The sequence below is a fragment of the Dipodomys ordii genome, unplaced genomic scaffold (genome assembly GCF_000151885.1).
Source record: "Dipodomys ordii isolate 6190 unplaced genomic scaffold, Dord_2.0 Scaffold19, whole genome shotgun sequence".
NCBI lineage: Eukaryota > Metazoa > Chordata > Mammalia > Rodentia > Heteromyidae > Dipodomys > Dipodomys ordii.
Genome location: NW_012267235.1, coordinates 10,889,842 through 10,913,021, shown reverse-complemented (window position 1 = coordinate 10,913,021; position 23,180 = coordinate 10,889,842). Strand labels below are relative to the sequence as shown.

Genomic DNA, 23,180 nt, shown 5'->3' with positions numbered 1-23,180 from the left:
ATGACAAAAACTTGCTCGAGGTGAAAAAGCAGCTGATCTGGCTTGAGTGTCACTGGTAAGGACAAGAGAAAAAAGTTTTGTTGTTAGAACCTAAGCCTACGTACCAAAGTTATGCTTTAAAAGGAAATGAAGGTAAGGGGTCTGTGGACCACTGGCTTAGAGCTAATCATCAGATCATCTTATTAGAGAAGAATGATCATTTCTGGAAAGTTAATCCTACTCAGGTTTCTAGACATAGTGAGACTAGGTTGAAAACAAAAATCCACTGTGGTAAAACTGTTCTGGTGTCACTTCCCCAGGATTTCATGCTTGTTGTTAGGTATAGATATTGAGAATGGATTGTGAGATTTTCCTTGCTGCCTGACAGAAGTTACATACTCCAGATACTCCTGATTGCTTCATGAAACTGTTATCCCTAACAGCAAGTTAGCTTTCCTACTCCCCCACACAAGAGCCACACCGCAGGAACTTAAGCCTCAGCAGCTGCTTTACACCAGAGCAATGGAAACACAGCAGACCTGGCCAGGGCGCCCTGCAGCTCCTCCTCCTTCTTGGCCAGCTGGATCTTGAGCTCATCGATCTGAGCCTGGAGCTCGGCAATCTGGTCCTGTAGATCCGTTGTCTCACCATCCAGTTTCCTTTTGGCCTTTTCTAGTTCCTGCCGAGTCTTCTCTTCCTTCTTCAAGCGTTCTTTAAGGAAAGGCAAAAGTGCTTCACCAAAGTGAACTTTTAACGGATCAAAGCTGAGAATCAAACATTTTATTCAAAGGCATGTCACTGCCTGAATGACAGTCTCAGATGCTCAGTCAGTGGAAATCAGTCAGAGATGAGATAAGTTAGTGTAAGCATGGATCTGAGGAAACTGCAGAGACAGAGGAGCGGGCACAGGGCTGTGCATCTTCCCTATCTTCATCTCTTCAATTCTGTGGTAGCTCTTAATCAAGGCTAGTGACCTGTTCCTCACACAGTGGGACTCTGTGCTTTGTGATCTCCAGCGAGAACCCACTGTGGAGAGGATGAGACAAGTTCCCCAGGCCCATCCCACAGGCATGCCTGTGAACCCACAAACTAGCCAAGTGGTTTATGAAAAGAAGTTCACACTGACATTGTCTTTTGTCTATACCAAAAAAAAAAAAACGTAAGAAACCAAAACAAAGCCCTAAATAACTTAAAAACAACCTATGTCCAGTTTCTCATCATAAAAGCATGCATGAAGAGAGTGAGCATATTGCTTGCTTATCTACGAAGGTTTATGTGCTCTTAATGGCGTCCACTCTATTTCTTTTGCAGCTATTACTATTGCCTGGGTTTCCAGTTTGAGGGTGGTTACTCTGCGAAGTGACACTCACGTAGTTGAATGCAGTGCTTGTGTCAGAAAACCCAGTGGTCTACAGATTTCAGAGTTAATTTAGATCCTAAGTCCAGCAAAAGATAGTATATTTTATTGTGGTACCAAAGTTAAGAAAGTAAAACATGGTGGCAGAAGCCTGTAACCCCAACACAAGAAGCTGAGACAGAAAGAAGAATCACAAGTTCTAGGCCAGCATGGATGACATAACAAGACCATGCCTCAAACAACAACAGCAAACCAAAGTCAAACCATTTTAATGCTATTGGTGAAACAAAATAACTTGTAAGAGATTTATTTATTTACTGTGCCAGTCCCAGGGCTTGAACTTAGGGCCTATGCACTATCTCTGAGCTTTTTTCCTCAAGGCTAACATTCTCCCACAGCTCTACTTCTGGCTTTTTGGTGGTTAATTAGAGATAAGAGCCTCAAAGATTTCCCTGCCTGTGTTCGCTTCCAATCATGATCCTTAGATCTTAGCCTCCAGGGTAGCTAGGATTATAGGCATGAGCCACCAGTACCTAGCTAAGAGATTTATTTTAATAATGAATACCTTGGCCGAGATACTGATAACCCAGGCAGAAAAGTCCTGGGATTCCATCTCTAATTAACCAGTAAAAAGACCAGTGAGTGTCTAAGGCCCTGAGTTCAAGCCCTAGAACTGACAACAACAATAAAGAGAGGAGAGAGAGAGAGAGAGAGAGAGAGACAGAGAGAGAGAGACAAAGAGAGAGAGAGTCCAACTCCAAAGGCTCCTAGTATTCCAGTACTTCTTTGTTCTAAATAGTGTAAAATCTCACCATTCACATCCTTGTCCTAAATTCCTCTAGCCCCAGACACGAACCTTCTAAATCGGAGATCATTACTTCTTGCTTATTCCTGATTTTGGCCAAGTTTTTAGCTTTTTCTTCCTCTTCAGCCAGCTGAGAGGAGCATTCAGCAATGCGATCTTCCATGAGTTTCTTTTCCTGGATAGGAAACAATTCAACTGAGTTTGGGGTTGAGATTACTCAGCAGTAGCTTTCTTTGAGGAAAGTGAGCAACAGTGGCACAGCTCCTGCAATGGACCGCACGCTTCCATAGCAGCAGGGCTCACGAGGCTGTGGGTTCCGCCTTGGGTCTGCTCAGAGCCCACATCAGTGCTGGGTGAACGAGAGCTAGCACAAGTCAAAAGCCTACAAGACTATAGTGGTATCTGGTAGATTATAAAAGCTAAAGTGAGGGACAACTCTGATCAAGAAGCACTGGACACTTAAGATGGATACATTAAATAATAACTCCCTTGTATCCATCATTTGAAGTTTAGAAAAAGGATAGCTGAAGTGTCTGTATCTTTCAAAATCTAGCTAAGTGGAGACATGTGGAGAAAATTAAGTAAATGAGCCTAAAATCCTAGCATCAGTGGGTGTATAGACATAGATTCTAAGAGGAGCATCTTATGGAAAAGGCTCCTTACTTTGATAAATTTGGAATTCTGATCCTCGAGAAGGAGAATCTCCTCTTCCATCTTCTTGATTTTGGCCTCTGCCGTCACTTTCTCCAGCTGCAGTTTCTGCCGAGCTCCTTCTTCCTCATCCAGCTGTTCTTCTAGGTCCTGGAAGAGGAAATCATGGCCACCCACTTCCTTCACCATCAAGAGTGCACAGGAGGATATTAAAACGACATACCCATTCTCATTTTCAAATGGTGTTTGAAAAATAGGAGATAGACACTGCCACGTTTTTACAAGTTCAAGTATAAGCTAGGTCAACACCCAACATGGCAAAGTGTAGCTTTGAAAATAGGCTTTTTTTTTTTTTGGGTGGTAGTGGGGCTTGAATCTAGGGCTTTGCTTGGCAGGTACTCTACCACTTGAGCCATGCCCCCAGAACTTTTGTTTTGTATTTTCTTTTTGAGATAGGGTCTTGAGAAGTTGCCAGGGCTGGACTTGAACATGGGATCTTCCTGTTTCTATTTCCCAAGTAGCTGGGATTTACCATGTGAAAAATAGAGGCATTTCTTTTAAATGCAGTTTTAGGACATTATCAGCTGTAGTCTGTATAAAAAGACCTACAGTGAAATGTTATTTGTAAAACTAAGTAACCATGACTGTGGTACATTCATGGTAGAAGGGCTTGGTAATTAAGTGTTGGTACATTTATAAAATGGTATATCACATAGTAATTGAAATTCATATTTTGCAATAATTAGCAAGACAGGAATATAGTAATATGTAAATATAAGAATAGGAATATGAACATAGTAACATATCAATCATGTATGTAATATAGTTCAATACAACTATATCTGTTCAGCCAAACAGGTACTGGGGCCGGGTGCGTTCCTGAGCTTTTTTGCTCAACGGTAGCACTCTTTCACTTGAGATTTTTGGTGGTTAATTGGAGATGAGTCTCATGGACTTTCCTGTATGGGCTGGCTTCAAACCATGACTCTCAGATCTCAGCCTCCTGAGTACTTAGAAATACATATGTGAGCCACCGTCCATGCCTTAACATACTTATCTTTATTTCAGACCCTACATTACTGTATATGAGAAATAAAATTAGTGAACAGAGTTGTATCCACTAGTCAACCTTTGGTCCTAGACTAGAATTGTTGGGAGTATATGCTTTTTACAGTTTTGTGCTAGTCTGCTAACCTATTATAGGATACTTGAAAGCTGTCTGTGTTGAAAAATAGAATAAAGCTAAGTGTATAGCCATACACTGCATGAGTTATTTGATATTTGCACAATGGCTGAACTGTCTATGCATCATAAAGAGGAACTATGGGGTGAGGGAAGCACTGAGGGAGAAATATTCCCGGAGGAAATTTTGGAAAGGAAAATTTGGCACGAGACCCATGGTCTACTGGGGCACATGCTGGCACCAGATACTGAGGGTGGGAGAGGGGAACAAGAGACGCGGCTGTGGGCGTGTCCTGGGATGCAGCAAAATACCCACTGTCAACATCATTTGTCTGGGTGTTTGGTTCTGTATATAATTGTGCTTCATGGGACTTCAGCTTGTATTCAGAAATTACCAGGGAAGAGCTATTTTGTCCTATTATAGTGCTGAGCATTGCTTATGAATCTAGCCATTTAGTAGATGCTTATCTAATGAACACAGTAGCAGAACCATTTCTGACAACATAAAGAACCTTAGGTCCTCTCCACAACGCTACAGCCCCAAAGAGCGTTTTGACTTTGAATATCTTTACATGGCACACTGTAAGATGTCACATCAGAAAACAAAGAGATTCCTATTCAAAGTAATATGTCTATGTTAGGGAAAGAAAAATCCGCAAATGAAAGTAAACTTCTTTGCTTTTCAACGGTCAAGAATCCAAGCACGCAGCTTTTACTTCTTCCAGCTACTGTTCCCACAGAGAACTGCTTGATACCTGAATATGTGCTTGCATTTTTTTCTTTTCGTTCTGGAGAATCTGATTTCTTTCTTCTTCTTCTTCCACCCTGGACTCTAGGTCGTGCAGAATCTCCTCCAGCTCCTGCTTTTTTGCAGCTAGTCTTGCTCTCATCTCCTCTGCTTCAACGAAGAGCTCAGTCTCTGCTTGGAGTTGTTCTGCAAGGATATTCTTCTCTTCCAAAAGCTGCAAGCACAACACAGGGTCTGTACCATGACTTACTCAGTGCATGCACCTGATCTATTCAGCAGCAGTGCTCAGCAGCTCACCAAAGAAACTGGGAGTCAAAAACACCAGGAGCCAAACTTTCAAATATCCTCTTGGCTGAAGTAAAATCAGTTAGATAGAAACATTTCCAGTTGTTCCTGTTACCTCACACATTCTTAATAGTACAGAATTTAAACAATCACAGTTCTGTTAAAATTACAAAATGACAGAGGAGCAGAATATTATTCATGTTATAAAATCCATGGTGACTAAAAATATCTAATATCAAGTGATATTCTAGGCTTTTCTCATGAATATTTTTTGGCTTGAACACTACAGTTCTGTTATTGTTATCCACAAATACTTCTTAAGCCTCTGCTTTCTCCATGAACAGGACTTGCCTGCACAGAGACACAGATCCAAGAACCCTGTCACTAGAGAAAAGGGGAGGCTTTGACGCCAATCGTCTCATCCTTTTTCTTCTCTCTGTTTCACCTAAGAAGCAGTCATGGGAAGGTGACAGCGCTGGGAGCTGCATCTAACACAGGTGTTAAAGCACAAGCTTGATGGCAAACAGGACCATCTGTGTATGTGAAGAATGAGAAGGGCAAAGCTGTAGGGTTTTAAGTAAAGCTGAATAAAGTGTGAGGCAAACTTAATCCGTTAACTCTGTTCTGCAAGTGTATAGGCTTTGGAAAGGAACAAGAACACCTTCCATAAAGCAGCATGCTAAGGTAGGGACAGGAATGTGTCAGCTGCTCTCCACGGCCATCCCAGCCGACCCAGGGAAGTATGAGGCAGAAGGTGAGCACACACCTGTTGGTGCTTCCTCTCCATCTCCTCAAGTTCCCCTTCAACCTTCGTCTGCTTCTCCTTCACTTTCAGCAGTTCCTCATCTTTGGCCTGAAGTTCTTCCTCCTGGCGAGTCACTTGTAGGAGAGGCTTTACCTGTGACCAAATGAAACCACCATTACATTTCTCTCTTGGGGACTATTACTGCTTGAACCCTGCTACGTGAAGGAGATTTAGCAACTCCTCTGCCCCACGCACCTTTGTGAAGACCCGCCACCACTGCCAGTGCCGCAGCTTCAGGTATGCGGCACAGTTCCTCTGTAAGACCTTTAAGGCACTAAGTTGTTGCTGCTTCTTGGCAAAGGCCCTGAAGAACAGGAAGAAACACTGTGTGAGGACAAACAGGTTCTAACTATTCAGAAGAAGCCACACTCTTCTATGGCTAATGGGGTGGGCGGGGGGGGGGGCGGTCCTCAAGGAGTAATATGTAAGAATATGTGACAGTCCACCCCAAAGCTATCCAACTTGCTGGCCTGGACAGCCCACCTAAAACATCTGTCACCGACTGCCGACCCTTCATCTTAGATGCATCCCACACCTTCTTCTCTGCCACTCACCTTCCACCCCCACAAATATGTGTGTGTATGCTCGCATGCATGCATGGGTGCAATGCTAGATCTGAATGCATCTTACATTTTCCTCAGGCAATAAAAACAGGAGGAAAGAAAGAGATTTCTTTTCTGGTGCTTAGCACTCCTTGTGCCCTTTAGAGAGTTGTTTAGCTTTTTATCCTTGAGGGTTGGCCTCAAAAAAGGGTTCTCCAGGACTGCAGTGGAATCAGAATGCCTACCTCTCTTTGGCTTACATCTTGGTCCCTGTGTGTTTCCCTACTGCACCATGTGGGTGGGCAGAATGCATGTGATGGCTTGGCTGTCTCTCCTCCTAGCATGCAACTTCCATAGAGTTGGGCTGCATGCTCCTTGCACTCTTCCATCCCTGGCACACGAACTGTTGAGGTACCACAGCCTTTGGGGTGATTAGCTACTTACTTTCTGGCTAGGTAACCCCTGCAGACAGCCTGGAAGAAGATAATGATGTCCGTGATTTTCAAATCTCTTTCTTCTTCCAAGTGTGCCAAAACTCCAGCTCTGAAAAATATCTTGCTCTGCCCAATTCTATACAAGTTTGGATCCAGTTCTAAAGCTCGGATCTAAGAGAGAAAGAGTCTTATTTATTTTTTGCTTAGGACAGATTATGCTGACAGTTGACAAGCCAGAAAAATCAAGAAAAGCTTACCATTCGTTCACAGGCCTGTTTACCATCCATAAAACCTTTAGGAATAGCATTTGGAGTTAGGATCTCATATCTGTAAAAAGATTCCAAGGAGAATTAGAGAAATCTGTGAACATATTTATTTACTGTGAATTTTGTTTAGCTGGCAAAAAATGATAGGTAGTATGAAGAACAAAGAAAGAACTGGGAATTGGTGACATTTGAGATTCTTTTTTTTTGCTATGATGCTAGATGGAACATGGTGCCTAGCCCAGGCCAAACAGGCAAGCCCTTTGCTGTGGAGGTACACTGTGTGTGTGTGTGTGTCTCCTAGTGTGTGTGTGTATATGTGTGTGTGTGTGTGTGTGTGTGTGTCTCCTAGGGATTGAATGAGGGCCTGGGTGTCGCTGAGCTTTTTTGCTCACGTCTAGTTTTCTACCACTTGAGCCATAGATTCACTTCTGATTTTTTGGTGGTTAATTGGAGATAAGAGTCTCACAGACTTTCCTGCCCAGGATGGCTTTGAACTGTGATTCTCAGATCTCAGCCTCCTGAGTAGCTAGGATTATGGGTGTGAGCCACTGGCACCTGGCGGTGTTTACATCTTTAAGATGCAAAGAATTCATACTTTAAGTCATAGTGGATGCTGTAAGAGCAATGCCCACAGTTTCTAACAAGAACAGAAACTATCAGGCAGCATAGCACTGGTTTTGTATGTATGTTCTTTCAACTGTATACCTCCCATGGATGTACCTACAGTGTACGACTGCCCTTCAGTTAAAAATTCTAGCAGAAAGACAGAGGCTAAAGGATGAATCCTTGTTATTAACTTTGTGTCCTGGATGCCAATTATGAACACTTTTCCTGTCAGTAAAGAGGGGGACTCTACCAGTGTTTATCGGACTGCCAGTGGAGTCATCACAGTGGCTTTGCTAGGGCACATAGGCTTACAATATGGTAGCTTCTCAGGTTCTTTTTCATTGGTGGGGGGGACAGGTGGGACTAGGGGTGGAGCTCAGGGCCTGTACTCACTGGGTGGGGTTCTCCTTGGAGCCCATTCCTGTTTCTTTCTGGAATAGTGAGGGAAAGGAATAGGCCCTTCTGTGGCTTGGAAGCCCTAATTTATTTCATGGGCCAACAAACGTATCATATATCATAATTTGGAGAATTTTGAAGAAAACAAAAAGGGAAAAAAAACAACCAAATGATCTTAGGAAAATTATCAAACAAAAACTAAAAGTATCTATTTACTACCATGTTTGTATCAATTTCCATTATATACGAGTCAATCTCTTCCTGTTTTGTTGATTCTTAGTTATTTTCTAATCTATCCTATTCCCTTCTCTATTCTAGTTAAAGGACTGTCACTGTGTGTATACATAATGTATACCAGAGAAAAATTCATAAACAGACAAATTCATAAATAGACAAAGATTTACTGAAGAAGGAAAGAAAGAAATATCCAAAATGTTTTTGGGAATCACTCCCATTATATTGTTTCACTTCCATTATATTGTGGTTTTATTTTCTTTTCTGGAGGTAGTGGGGTTTGAATGCAGAGTCTTGTACTTGGTTAGCTGGTGCTCTACCACTTAAGCCATGCCCCTCAGCCTTGCTTTTTGCTGCTTATTTAGGAGGCTACATTTTCTGCCCAGGCTGGCCTCATACTAGTTTGCTCCATGTCTCAGCCTCTGAGTAGGGGGGATTATTGGAGTGAGCTACTGGTACCTGGCCCTGGAGGATTTTAATTCATTTTTGACTTCTCTTAGATTTGTAAACTTTCTTAAAAGGGATACATATTACTCATCTATTTAAAAAAAACCTGTTTAATAACAGCTGTGTGAATTTCAGGTAGAAGGCTATGAGGGAGTAGAGTTGGTTTCTAGCTTGCTGTGGTTGGCTGCCACCTCACTTCAACCTCTGAAGCTGAGCTTTCTGCAGCAGTCCAGCAGTTCCTAACAGGATGCCTTTCTCAACAGCAGGCTCCCAATTTTCCCACTAATAGTAATGGTAGAAAGGATCATCCCTTTGCTACCAATGAAACTGGACCTTCTGGGGAGGAGGGAAAACGCTTCCTCATCACATCATCCTTTTCCTTCACATTAGGACAAGCGCTGATACACTCAGGAAGACAGTGAAAGTGAGCACTACCTCTGTCTGAATTCCTGGAATACTATCCGGTTGGGGAAACCTTGGCGGCAGATCCTGATTCCTTCTAGGACGCCGTTACAACGCAGCTGATCCAGCACAAGGTGTGGGTCCAGTTTTCCAGCCTGATCAAGCAAACAACAGTGCTCTAGTTTAATCTTCGTAACATGACCTCCATCAGCGTTCAACGCTAGTGTCTGTGTGGCTCACACATACCCGCTTCTCGTGATTGGGAATGATGCAGCGAACGAAGTTGGGGTTGGTGTTCCGGAGAGTTGCCATCAGCTTGGTGAGGGACTCCTTGTAGAGTTGCCCAACGGTCCGAAACATGCCCTTCTTGGTTTTATATGCGGAGCCAAAAGCTGTCTCAGTCATTCCAGTGACCTGATCCAGACCCACAATACGATCCACTGTAGAGAAGAAACAAGGGAAAGGAGTGTGAGCCAGTGTGACTCTTCCAAAGACAGGGAAAACAGTGAGAGTGCGCAGCACAAGCTTTGTGAACAAATGATAAGAGGAGCCATATAGGTAAGGCAGTCCGCATATCTACACACTCACTGCACAAGCCGTGAACTAACAGCCACACACTTATATGGCAGGAGATCGCCGTGCTGTGAGCCCCAACACCCCACATCTGCAGGTGCCCTCTGTCGAGCTACGTTCAGAATCCACTGTGCTAACATTCTGCCCCGGAGGTCTGCAGTTATTTGGTACATGGAAGATTGCTGGCTGGCATTATTGATACACAAACAGATACTATGAGATGTCTCCAAATAGGAATTGACTCAAAATATGCACAAAAATATGTCACTGAAGAAATCTGATCAATAATATGCTCAGTTATCTCTGGTTAGTCTTTAGAGTTTAAGAAGAAAAAGTCAATTGAGTTTTAGGAACAAATGTAGGGAGATTTAAAGTGCATCAGTTTGATTTTGAACAATGTGGAAATTTCAGCTATCTGTCTCAAAAGCACACACATTAGTTGGGCGCTGGTGGCTCATGCCTGTAATCCTAGCTACTCAGGAGGGCTGAGATCTGAGGATCTTGGTTTAAAGTTAGCCCAGGTAGAAATGTCTGTGAGACTATTGTCTCCAATTAATCACCAAAAAGTTGGAAGTAGAACTGTGGCTCAATGTTAAAGCACCAGCCTTGAGTGAAAAAGCTAAGAGACAATTCCAAGGCCCTGTGTTCAAGCCTTCTTATCAGCACATACATAAAAGCACATATTCAAGGACAAAAATGCATGAAAAGTAGCAACGCTTAATTTTCCTATATGGACAATGGTTAAACCTCTCAGACATCCCATTAGTCAAGCAGCTGATATTTTTACATGTTCAACATAGACATAACACTTCTAACAAGGAGATTACAAACAGTGCACCAGCAACCAGCACCGTTAGTGCATAATGTGCGCATGCTCTCATTGAAAAAGCTTAAATGAATGCAACACACTGCTGAAACTCATTTGATTCTCATGACAGAAGCATGTGGGGGACCTGGCACTGAGTGAAGGGCTTTGTGTGTAGACTCTCCATTGGGGTTTTTGCAGAAGAGAAAGCCGTGACCTCGAGAGGTAAGATACCTATTCAGGTTAGGCAGGTCTGGAATGAAGGTTAGAGAAGAACAAAGAAGAGCCATGTAGCTTCCAGATCCACACATGCAAACGATGCTTCCAGTGAGGAGCCTCCAGACTCAAGCGTGGAGTGTCAAAGTTACTCTTCTGGTTTTGGCACTCGAGTCTGTCTACCATCTTTCCTGAGGCTTCAAATTTTCCCTTGTCACTCATCCCAGCAAAAACTGGTACTTCCTATGAGCAACGCATTTCCCTTGATCCTGCATCCACCCATTTCTCTTTTAGCCTTCTTGGTCCCAGATTCTTTCAGTAATACTATGGTTTGAACACAAGGCCTGGTACATGTTAGGTAGGTGCTCTACCATTGGAGTCACTCTGCCAGAGCCATTTTCTTTTTTAGAGTGGTTCACATACTCCACATCTTCCCCACTCTCTCCCACTGTGCAGACACTGGCCTCTTGCTCACCTCCTCCTTCCTGCTCAGTACCATCACAGGCCATGCTCACTTACTGCTAAGCCACCAGGGTTCATTTCACTTGGTTCATCTTTTGACCATTGCTACAGAATTCGATTTCTTTACTTTCTTATTAGGTCTGCGAGTGGGACTCAAACTCCATACCTGACCCTTTTGCTCACTGGCTGATGTTCTACCAGCTGAGCTGCGCCTCCAACAGGGGTTGGTTGGTTCATTTATTTATTTATTCATTGCAGTATTCTAAAACCTCTTTCCACAACCAACTTTTTAAATGAACCTCAACTTCTCTGGTACCCTATCTGCCTCTAGTTCCTTCAATCTCACAATCCGTGGTGACTTCTCTCCCACTTTTCCTATATATCATGGTACATTCTTGGGACCCAAGTTCAACTCATTTGAACTCTTTCTGGAATATGTCAAGATACCAGCACAGACACTGGTCTTTTGACTTCCGAGCCAAGAGATCTCAGAACTCTACATATACATAACTACCCAGCACCAGTCACGAAATCCACGATTCTCTCCCACCAGCAAGTCATAAAGATGCCTTGGCCCTCTACATGCTCTTGTGAAATGCCCAGCTTGCTGGCTTTCACTCAACTTTAAGTCCTTGCTCCTAGCACATGCTCCACACAGATAAGGTAGTGAATAAATGAAGTAGACATGAAATACATTTACATTACAAGTAGCAGAAATGCACTGAAAGAACAGGATGCTAAAAGAAAATTTTTTGGTTAAGTGTTATTGATGATTTCCCTAATGCCAGTCAGTGGCAGCAGCACAAGTGGGAGATGGGGTAGGGGGCAAGAAGGACATGAGTGACAAGGCCAGGCTCCTCAAGAGATGATGGCAGAATGCACCCAGAGAGTATCACAGAGTAAACAGAAGGGGATCACAGAGGAGAAGGACAGAGGAGATTCAAGGGTGGATCCACTAGCTTTTAAAATTGCTTAAGATTTAGGAAGAAGGCCAGAATCATTCCTAGGATTCTGGCTTGAACAATGGAGTGGCTGGAGGGTGAGATCATGGGTAAGACAAGGAGGGAAATGGGCTTGGGTGAGTGTGGGGGGGCCTGTGAGGCAAAGTGGGGACAGACACTGAGACAAGCTGAATGCTGCAGTCTACGGCTAAGAAGAGATGCCTGAGAAGGACTGAGAATTTGGGGGCTGTCAACTTACAGATCACATTTAAATTTACAGACCTGGTGAGCTACCAAAAGCGAGAACAAGAAGAGATAGGGTCTGGGCCCAGTCGGGGAGGAGGAGCTTGAAAAGGAAGACAGTTGCCAATAAGGGTAGCGCCTACTCTCTCCCTCTGCCCCCTGCCTGGGCCTTCTGGTCACTCTAACCAGAAGCCAAGAGTAACTTCAATTCCTCTCTCAAGCTCAGCTTTCTCTCAAGCTGGATAAGTCAAACTTCTAAATGTGTTTGCTCCGTCCCTGCCTAGCCACTGCCCTAGTTTGAGCCCTTCCTCTGGCCTTAACCTCATTTCACCTCCTGCCCCTGCTGCCACACATACCTGTGTCTCAGTATAATGATGAATAGCCATTTCTAAAAGACACACAGTCCAGCCATTTCCCTTTGCCTGCCCCCTTCAGGCAGACTGGCAAACCCTTCATCACTTGTAAGCCTTCACTCCTTTGCCTAAATACTTCTGGAAGTCTTCTAAGGCTCTGATCCCCACTCCGCCTACAATGAATACTAAAGAGGCCAATGCCTTCCCTGGGGTTCAAATCCCAGTATTCAAACCCTGAGCATCTTTTCTGTTCCACTGGACCCCTCCTAGCATCCCATCACTCAGGCCCTGGGAGCTGTTTCTGGGGTCCTTCTCATCCTCATCACCAGCTCTGATGATCACCACCTCCCAGGGCTGGAGCACAGCACCTGGCACACAGTAGCTCTTTAATAAAGATCCACTGGAGGAACCAAAAGGTGACCAAACAAATTATCACAGAACAAAAAGAACAAGAGTGCCATGTTTGATTTGTAGGCGCCCAATTTTACTGGCTTTGTGCGAAGTCAGGCTGTTCTGAAGCTCCATAGGCTGCACCGTCTAAATAATCAAAAATTGTAATCATGAATGTGCTCTTCAACTTTAATTTTAGTAAGGGCAATCCAAAACCAAGTGTTTGGATTAAAAAAAAACCCAATGCTGTGCACTTTCTGTTGTTTTTTAAAATTTAAATTCAGAGTTAAATTCCACCAATGAGCAAAATGGTTTCAGAGAAACACTTTTAGGAAATGCATTAAATGATTTGGGACATATTGATTTCAATTAAAAAATATAAAAACTCAGAAAAAGTTCCATTTGAGAAGAGGATTTTCTTTTTTAATGTCCGGTCGTGGGCCTGAACTCTGGGCCTGGGTGCTGTCCCTCAGCTCTTCAGCTCAAGGCTAGCGCTCTACCACTTGAGCCACAGCGCCACTTCCGGCTTTTTTCTTTTTGCTTATGTGGTGCTGAGGAATCGAACCCAGGGCCTCATGCATGCAAGGCAAGTGCTCTACCACTGAGCCACCTTCCCAGCCTGAGAAGAGGATTTTCTTGTGGAGATGGGTAGAGTGGAAAGCAGAGAAAGGCTAGGAGAGACAAAAATCTAGCAGCAATGTGAAGTGAGCTGAGCTGCTGCACTGGGACCTAATGAGGCTCCTGAGCCTCAGTCTCCCTGCCACAGGCTCAGACTCACAAAGCTGGGGTAGAGGCAAAGAATTAAAAGTATTCTTCACTGACAACTTTTATTAATTAGTTAATTATATTTGTTTGTTTAGGCCAGTACTAGGGCTTGAACTCAGGGCCTGAGCACTGTCCCTTAGCTTTTTTGCTCAAGGCTGATGCTCTAACACTTGAGCCACAGCTCTACTTCTGGCTTTTTGCTTGTTATTGCCATGAAAGTTTTCTTTTCTTTTCTTTTTTATTATAAGGGATCATACTATTTAGTGTCAGAATTCTTTTTTTTTGGGGGGGTCAGTCATGGGGCCTGAACTCTGGGCCTGGACGCTGTCCCTCAGCTCTTCAGCTGTAGGCTAGCGCTTTACCACTTGAGCCTCAGCCCCACTTCCAGCTTTTTCTGCTTATGTGGTGCTGAGGAATCGAACCCAGGGCCTCATGCATGCAAGGCAAGCGCTCTACCACTGAGCCAACTTCCCAGCCCCTAGTGTCAGAATTCTTAACTGGCCCTTCTTGCAGAGACAAAGAAGAGGAACATGAGATTTTTATGCTTTCAAAACCTGCCCTCAATACATGAACTACTAAACTTTTTGAAGTATTAAAGGCAGATCTCTGGAAATTTACCTTATTAAAACAGCTAGAAGCCAAGAAGGAAGAAATGGCTTCATTGTTAATTTACCACCAACCAATGATGGTTAAAGCACTATACCACACCCTGCTAGCCTGTGTCAGGCACCTCAACAGGTTGACACCATTTCACAAGAATGCTACTATGCTACTAACAGTTAAGAACAGATATGGAAATGAGTTTAAATGCTATAAGCTCCTAGATACAATCTCAATAGACAACCATTCCCTAATTCATTGCAGGAACCAATATGTCACAATAGTTGCTTTTGCGTATTTGGAAATTTAAACAAAAGTTCCAGGCAGTTCAGAGGCTGACAAGAGTCGTGTGATTTAAGGAGAAAGCACATTTTCTTACCCCAAGCCCTTAAGTCTTAAGTTGAATTTGAGTATTGCATCTCTTCCTCTTCTCTTTTGGAACCCCTCCCCCCCTTCCTTTCCCGCTCCCTCCATGACTGCAATGCACACACAGCCCATGACTATTTATCAGCTGGGCCTGGGCACCCTATAAATAAAAGTGGACTTGCAGGACATAGACATGTACTGAGTGTTTCTGCTCTCATCCTCCCAACAGCTGCAGCAGCTGTGTGCAGGGCCACAGCAACAGCAACTCTCCCATGTACCAGGTGCAGGCTCCTGAGCCACTCCCTGAGTGCCAAGAGCCACTGTCCCCCTCCACCTCAGCAAGCCCAGCTGTGGTCCCCAAATGCTATTTCTCCTAGTTTCTATCAGTAAGAGTCAAGATATAAAGTGGAACACACTGCCACAACCAAATCTTTTGTCCATCAAAGTTGATATTTTCAAATATAAATGGAAGGAAGTTCTTGAGTTCAATTGGAAACCTGTGGCATGTCAAATTGGAAAGCTAGGAATCCCCTTTTCCCCTTTCTCCCTTGCATGCATCGTTCCAAGCTTTTGGAAACTTCTCATTACCACAAGCACTTTTTTATCCTTAGCTTTCAGTGCTTTACATGACGCATGACCAGGGTCCACATGAGCTTTGTGTGATGCTCACTTTTCAGCGCCACCATCGCTCAGCATTATCATAGGCAATCACTATTTGGATCCCCAGAAACTCCTTCATTCACTGCTTTCTGAGAACACACTGAAAACACCAATGTCCTGTTTCCATTCTTACATTTTTAACATTTCCCTGGAAACTCTTGAACACACAAATGCATACTGAACAAAGTTTTTTGCTAAAGAATGAGTAGGCCTAGTTTCAAGGACCATATTTAGTCATGGTAGATCGATGGGTGTCTGAGGGGAAATGGAGAATGAGACTCTTGATACCTGGTTCAGTCAAGAACACAACCAAAGGCTACTTTATTTAGAGAGACAGAACCAGGGCCACAGTGCGAATGTGGTGTAGTGAGTAAGCCTACTCCTGGACTGTTTATAGGAATGAAACCATCTAAGAGGAGCTCTCTACTGGATCATGCACAGAACAACACTTTGTGTACCCAAAGGTCACAGGCCCACAGGAAAGAGATCTGTGCTTCAGGGGATGGAAGGGTCCTGGTGGAGGGAAGCTGCTGCGTGTGAAACTTGGGAGTGGGACCGCTGCCTACCGACCTACCTACCCATCCAACCATTTTCTCACTCTATGACTCATTCATGGTGTGCCTCGCTTGTGCCAGAGGTTGGGGGAAACAAGAGCACCAACAGGCCCTGACTCTGCTCTCAAATAACTCATATTCAGTGGAGTGCTAGTGGCTTGAGCCTGTAATCCTAGCTACTTAGGAGGCTGAGATCTAAGGATCTTAGTTTGAATTAAACCTGGGCAGGAAGGTCTGTGAGACTCTTATCTCCAGTTACCTAGCAAAATGCTGAAAGTAGGTCTGTAGCTCAAGTGGTAGAGTGCCAATCTTGAGTAAAAAAAGCTCAGGGACAGCACTCGTTCAGGCCCCAGGATGAAAGCAAGAAAGAGAGAGAGGGAGAGGGAGAGGGAAGGAGAGAGAGAGAGAGAGAGAGAGAGAGAGAGAGAGAACTCACACTCTGGAATTCTATAAGATTAGAAATCCAAAAGCAGACACTATTAATATTCATCTAACGAATGGAGAATTCCAAAAAATCAAACACTAACCTTCTGACAAAGCACAAGTCCTAGGCAGTCCTAGCCTAATTTGGCCTGTCTACCCTTTCCCCTTTCCAGTGCTCCCAAGGCCAAAAAGCAGAGTGAAAAGGTTTCTTCCTTTAGAGTTCTGTGATATTTTCATTCTAGCTTCAATTTGCTTTGCATAATCTCCTTTCCCCTTCCACTCCCTGCTTGCAATCCACTTCTTTTAGAGTATAAGAATTGAGGGCAGGAATCTTGCATAATAGGCACCATCTTTTAGTAATCTGTAAATTAACTTTTGAGATGGCTTTAGATCTCACCATTATCATGTTCCAAAATTCATAATTTGACTTTCTGTTCCAATTTCACCGAACAACTGGAAAGCTGGATGTTTTTGTCTTATATTGATTGGGATTTTTTTTTTTTTTTTGGTTGGTTGTAGGGCCTGAACTCTGGGCTTGGATGCTGTCCCTCAGCTTTTCAGCTCAAGGTCAGTGCTCTACCACTTGAGCCACAGTGCCACTTTTGGTTTTCTGGTGGTTAATTGGTGGACACTCCTGCCTGGGCTGGCTTTGAACTGCGATCCTCAGATCTCAGCCTCCTGAGTCTAAGATTACAGGCGTGAGCCACCGGGATCCAGCTGATTGGGCTTTTATGGGTCCTCTGCCAGTTAGGAGGCATTTTTAAAACAGTACTGATGGTTCAGACCACAAAACGGACACATCTTGAACTCAATTTCAAGTCCAAAGTATAAATTCGAGCAACACGCCTGTCTTAGCCTCAAGTTGCACCTATCAAGCCTTGAAAACATCTTTGGGTTCTAGCTCCACAGCCAGACAAGCATCCCGGGTCTAAGCACAGGCATAAGGATGACACCAACATGCCTGAGATAAAGACATCATTATTTGTTCACAAAGTGGTAGTGACTCAAAGAGAAAACAACTCCTTGGCATTCCTTAAGGATTGAAAATTTAAAGGTGATTTGTAAACAGAGGAGATGTCATTTAGCAGATCAACTTGGAACAAATTTCCTTGAAGGACTGTGTATCAAAATGACACTATTGGAAAAGGTAGTGGCATACCTTTTACTATGCAATGCTCTAAGTGCTGTGCATAACATAAGAAGCGATGTGTAGGCAGTAGCAATTGGATTGTTTATGCACCCCAACAGTTGCCTTGAAGTATAATAAAATGGAGCATGAAATGAGAGGTTCATGCAGGCCTATGAGCAAAATGAGAACAAAACCCCACAAACCAACACCCTCCCCTCCCAGTGGGCCTTGCCCTCCCCAGCCCCCCAAGTTTGTCCTGTGGCCTTAAGTCCCTTCTGGATTGGAGGACCTACAGGCTGTGTACATTCACCTGGTGGCTCATGAAGACCAGAAACACTGTCATAGAAAGAAGCTCTCTGAATATTCTGAATCTCTAAAGCAGAGAAACAGTAAAAACAGGACAGAAGAGCAAATACACAAACACTTTAGTTAGTGTGAGACACATTTGACATCACAAGTAAAACTCTGAAATGGGGCTACACAAGTAGCCAATCCGGGGCAGATCCCATGCAAACATTACTGTTTAGAAAATCTGCGCATTGGGATAATGTTCTTTATAAAGTAAATTTAAACTGAATCAAAAGAGGATATTTTCAACTGCAGGTGTGAGCATCTTGTGATAGCCACATTAAAGAATTGCCCCAGGAGAGTGCAGAATGGCATTTAAGAGCAATGAGGTACCAGTTGATTCATCTTGCAATCAGTAAACCAGAGCAATATTGCAGTTAAGTTAGAGCATTGATTTTACTGTGAGAAATTCATACTGTTGGGAGAATTTATCTCCAGGATAGATTTGGAAACACAATTTACTTCAAATACAAATTACTATGAGATTGGTAACTATCATTAAGGAAAAGGAAACCCAAGTTTTGCTGTAATGAAATGTTAAAATAACTTCAAATCCTGAGAAAAATGACCATATCACTCATTACTCATGGAAATGTCCAACAAGGCATACTTAAACAAAATGTTATCTTTAGTTTTTGTTTGTTTGTTTATTTTCTCCTGTATGTATTAGTCTTATCAAGTAGCAAGACATTCTGTGTAGCTGGTAGAGAGATTCCAAACTATCTCTTAGCAAAAAGTAGGGCACTATGAATCTCTAGGGCAGGGCTGCCACCAATATGTCTTATTCCTTCTGGTCTGGCTTTGGGAAAATGGTGAAACCTTAACACACCCTGGATTTTAACCCCAAATGTTTTATGCTCCAAGCAGTGTGCCCTGCCTGTCAGGCAACTGTGTGCACGCATCATGTATTCGTTTTTGCCTTTGCATTTCAGTGGCTATGAATAGAGGAAAATTACATGTTTTGGCAGGGCTACTTTTCTTTTCCTAGGGACAAAGTTCCCTTATCTCACGAGATCTCTACATCCCAAGTTGAGCAGTGATGCTTAGAACCTGCCAGCTTCTGTGCCTGCCGCTGAACTTTCATATGAAACTCCCAATCCTCCAACGGAAACATACAAGTACTGCCTCACTACCTTCTCCTCCCCCTCTATCCTGTGGCTTACAGCCTGAGGTCTGTTATCCCTAAGATTCAATCAACTACCTACCTAGGCAGATGAGATTTCCTGCTCAGAGTGGAATTATCAGGAGAGCAAACAAGGTCTGCCTCAGAGCAGAAGCTGACAGGGGCCTATCCTAACAACAGTAAGAATACCTGCTGTCTTACCGGCTGTGGTCTGTGGCAAAGCAAAGTCTTGGCAGAGCTAGGCACACAGTGAAGCCTGAAGGTCAGAGCTGCAAACTAATAAGTGCAGATAAGCAAGGCTGACTGAAGGAGCTCAGCAAAGTTGTGACCAAATAAATGACTTTCCTGTATCTAAATGGTAATCACAGATGCAGGTAAGGAAGAGATTCCCAGACTCAGTCCTCCTGGCAAGACCTATTTGAGCTGAAATTTGGACTCATCAATCCAGTCTCCCAGCTCCACCTTTACCTGACAAATCTTACCATTCTAAAACCTTGGCCCACTACTGGACGGAGCGCTCTCTGGTATCTGAAACTAAAGGAGGAGGAAAATGAGGAGGCCCGGGAGGCTGGGCACCTGGGACTACCCACATGTGGGTAGACTTGCGGGCAGAGGGCGGGGCTTTCACTGCTTTTGCTCCATCTCCCCGGTGGAGCCATGGGTAGCTCCACATTAGACAGGAACCAAGCACCCAGCAGTGGTTTCATGCCACATAAAAACAGGAGTCAAAAAAAAAAGTCCAGAATGCCAGACGTGTGTATAAACCAGGACCACATTGCCTTTATTAAACTGTCAGTGTTCCTCAATAGCCTGCTTCTCTTAATGAGAAGGAAGAGAAAAGCAATTTCTGAGACTCCCACAGAAAACCTTGCTCCCTTCCCTTTACCATTTGGGAGGGGGAGGGGGGAAGGAGGGGCATTCCTTCCAGAGTACCAGTCACCTTTCTTGCCCTCCTTCTTCCAGGGACTTTTGCCCCAATCCATCCAAGAAACTACCCATTTCACTTTCCTTCTTCAAGTTCAGACCGAACCAACCAACTGAGGCTCTTTATTCACTGAAGTCCAAGCAAAGTCCTCTTGGGACAGCCAGGCTGTCAGGACTACTTGAGGGCTGGGCCTGGCCTCTACTACCATCCAGCCCTACTTTCCTGCTTTCTCACTCTGTGCCCTACTCTCCAGTTGAAACAGATGCACCTGACACTTCCCAGCTGTCATGGATTGTCTAGGCCCTGCTACCTTCAGCCCAGATTAGTTAGCTTATTCAGACCTTTTTTGTTTGTCTTTATTTTCCCCCGGTCCTGGGCCTGGGCACTCTCCCTAAGCTGCTCAAGGCTACCTAAGCCGCAGCACCATTTCTAGTCTTTTCTGTTTATGAGGTGCTGAGGAATTGAACCCAGGGCTTCATGCATGCAAGGCAAGCACTCTACCACTAAGCCACGTTCCCAGCCCTATGCTGATCTTTTTGCCAGCAAATGTTGAAGATGTAGCCAGAATGCAAAATGCGCATACATTACTGCTGAACACACTGAGTACAGCACTCCATATTAGCTTCCATCCTCTAATTAAAAAAATCCATGTTGTCGGGGTGAGATTGGTTGGAATATATTGTAAATGTGCAGAAATGGATCAATGAACTCCTTTGTACCATAATGTGAGTTAACTGAAAACAGGCAAACAAAAAGAAATCATGATTGCCCTTGAAAGACAAAGAAAACTGCACCCTCCTTTATGATGCTTTACATGCTGTCCTCTGTTGCACATCCCTAGAGTCTCGCTCTATGCCACTCACATAGCACTCATCACGGGATCCTCTGGCACTCAATGCTTTAGGCCTGTTTCCCCACCTTCACTGCGTTCTCAGATCTGGACAGTGGTGACAGGAAGAGGCACTGAGTGAGGCTGGCGTGCCTATGCGTCCTGTATCATCAGTCACAATGGAATGGACCCTCAGGAATAGAAGGCATTTATGACTGACACTCCCCTCACCCTCGCTCTGATCCCTTGGGGAAACTGTTTCCCACCTGCAGTGCTGACTCCCAATGTTGGAATTTCCAGCACGAGGGATCTTGTGATGACCTGAACTCAGTCCTGTTTCCTGCTCTGGTCCTGCTCCACGCCCTCAGTTCCAGCAACACAGTCCAGAGCAGCTCCACTCCAAAGGCTTTGCCAAGTCTACCCAAGGCCCAGGCCCCTCTTCTCTGCTGTTGGGTAGCACCTTCCACTGAGTAAATCATTGCAGGGACACTGTGCACACAATAGCATTTAAACATACAAAGATGAAAAGCTTCGGTTTTACTCATTGGAAAGCTAATCATTCTCCCAACCTTCAATGTGTATGTGTCCCAGGACACATTCACAAAGCAGCAGAGCACCCACTCCTGTAGGCTTCCTTCAACACATGCCCTGATAATGCACATGAGCGTTCTGGGGGAGCCTTTGCCTCTAAAGGCCCAAAGCCCTTTCTTTTCTGAATTCTGTGCTTCTTTCCCTCTATTTCTTTGATAGCCAGATGAATAGGTCTTGAGACACTGCAGAGAAAGCTGAGGGAGCCAGTCATGAAATAGGCCTGGCCTCAGTGTCAAGGCCTAGGCAGAGACAGTTCCGGGGCTGGGATCAGACAATGAGACCTGAACCAATCAAAGAGGTGTGGGAGAAGCAAGATGAAGATAAAGAGGTGGAAAAGAAGCAGCAGCAGAGCTAAATTCTAGGAAGAGATGGTTCCTACTACATGCAGAGACACGGAGGAGGTTTGTTTTCTTGCTATTAGTAAAACTAGTCTACAATAACCATCACTGAATTACTCTACCTGAGACATGTATGTAAGACAACTCAGAGGCCTGATGGAAATAGAAGCAACTGGTCTATATGCCAAGAATTGGAGAGTTCATTCACGAACCACTGTGTGTGTGTGTGTGTGTGTGTGTGTGTGTGTGATGGAAAAAAGTGTTGTAACTAAACTGTCACGAGGGACCTGAGGCATGGTGTAGCTCTTTGTGACTCTGAGCTTCGAATGTTTCCACACTCCCCACTGCATCTGACCAGAGGGCAGATGTCTTGTTATGTTATTCATTTCTCATTCCATGTATTCTCAAAATGGATAACCTCTGATATAATGGCAGCCCTGCTCTAGGGAAAGAAAGATATTAAAGTGGGGAAAAACAAAGAAAATATATATATATATAAACATACACATACATGTATAAGAATCGTAACTCTTAGCTCTAAATGATGCCAGCAATGTTAATTACAAACAAAATACACTCTTACCATCCTTCCAAAGCTCGGCGACAAATCTGTCTGACGACTGGTGCAGTAGGGTGGCCACGTTGTCGTTCAGGGGGTCCATGTTCTTCATCAGCCACTCGTCTGCCTTGTAGTCCACCTATCCCACACCCAGCCGGTGTGGCGAGATGGAGAACACAAAACCAGACACAAAACTGAATCACTTTCATCCCATAAGCCCCTGAATGGCTTGTCTTGAATGGTAGGCATTTGCAATGTATACTATATAGCAGCATGTGTAAATGTTTGTTTTTCCAATGTGAGTACTGAAACTTGAACTCAGGGCCTTGTGTCCTCCCTTGGCTTTTTTGCTAAAGGCTGGCACTCTATCACTTGAGCCATAGCTCCCCTTCCAGTTTTTGCGGGGGCAGTTGAGTGGAAATAAGAGTCCCATAGACTTTCCTGCCTTCAGATCTCAGCTTTCTGAGGAGCTAGGAAAACAGGTGTGAGCCACCAGTGTTTGGTTAAGCATGTGTAAATGTTTATTATCACTTTGGTGATTCTTTCATAAATTGCAGCAAAATCACAAACAGAGCAACTGCTATTAACAAGTCTTTAAAAAAAAACAGGATTCTTACCTTTCCTGCATAATGTATAATGCAAAAGTCAGCTTTGTCTTTAAGTTGCCGAGGTTTCTGAAACTTGGAGTGGGAACCTTGCTCTTGAACCAGCTTTTCAACAAAGGTTTTATCTGTGGCTTTAGGGAACCAGCACTCTTCATCCAGAAGGGCCAGCACACCAGGAGGGTTGGCCTAATAGCAAGAGGCAACAGGAACACACATGGTTTACATCACTCCAACACCATTGGG

At 44.0% G+C, this 23,180-nt stretch overlaps 1 protein-coding gene across 1 annotated transcript in view; it reads right to left on the bottom strand.

The window, feature by feature from the left end:
* Window positions 1-23,180, bottom strand: part of Myh10 (myosin, heavy chain 10, non-muscle) — a 141,113-nt gene that overhangs the window by 29,210 nt on the left and 88,723 nt on the right. The window contains exons 15-26 of the mRNA XM_013013115.1: window positions 22,950-23,123; window positions 22,357-22,471; window positions 9,386-9,579; window positions 9,173-9,294; window positions 7,046-7,115; window positions 6,799-6,959; window positions 6,008-6,116; window positions 5,774-5,905; window positions 4,730-4,936; window positions 2,805-2,942; window positions 2,193-2,316; window positions 519-690 (exon numbers count right to left, since the gene is read on the bottom strand). Of these exons, the coding sequence (XP_012868569.1) occupies window positions 519-690; window positions 2,193-2,316; window positions 2,805-2,942; window positions 4,730-4,936; window positions 5,774-5,905; window positions 6,008-6,116; window positions 6,799-6,959; window positions 7,046-7,115; window positions 9,173-9,294; window positions 9,386-9,579; window positions 22,357-22,471; window positions 22,950-23,123 (1,718 nt within the window). The remainder of the gene's footprint in view (window positions 1-518; window positions 691-2,192; window positions 2,317-2,804; window positions 2,943-4,729; window positions 4,937-5,773; window positions 5,906-6,007; window positions 6,117-6,798; window positions 6,960-7,045; window positions 7,116-9,172; window positions 9,295-9,385; window positions 9,580-22,356; window positions 22,472-22,949; window positions 23,124-23,180) is intronic.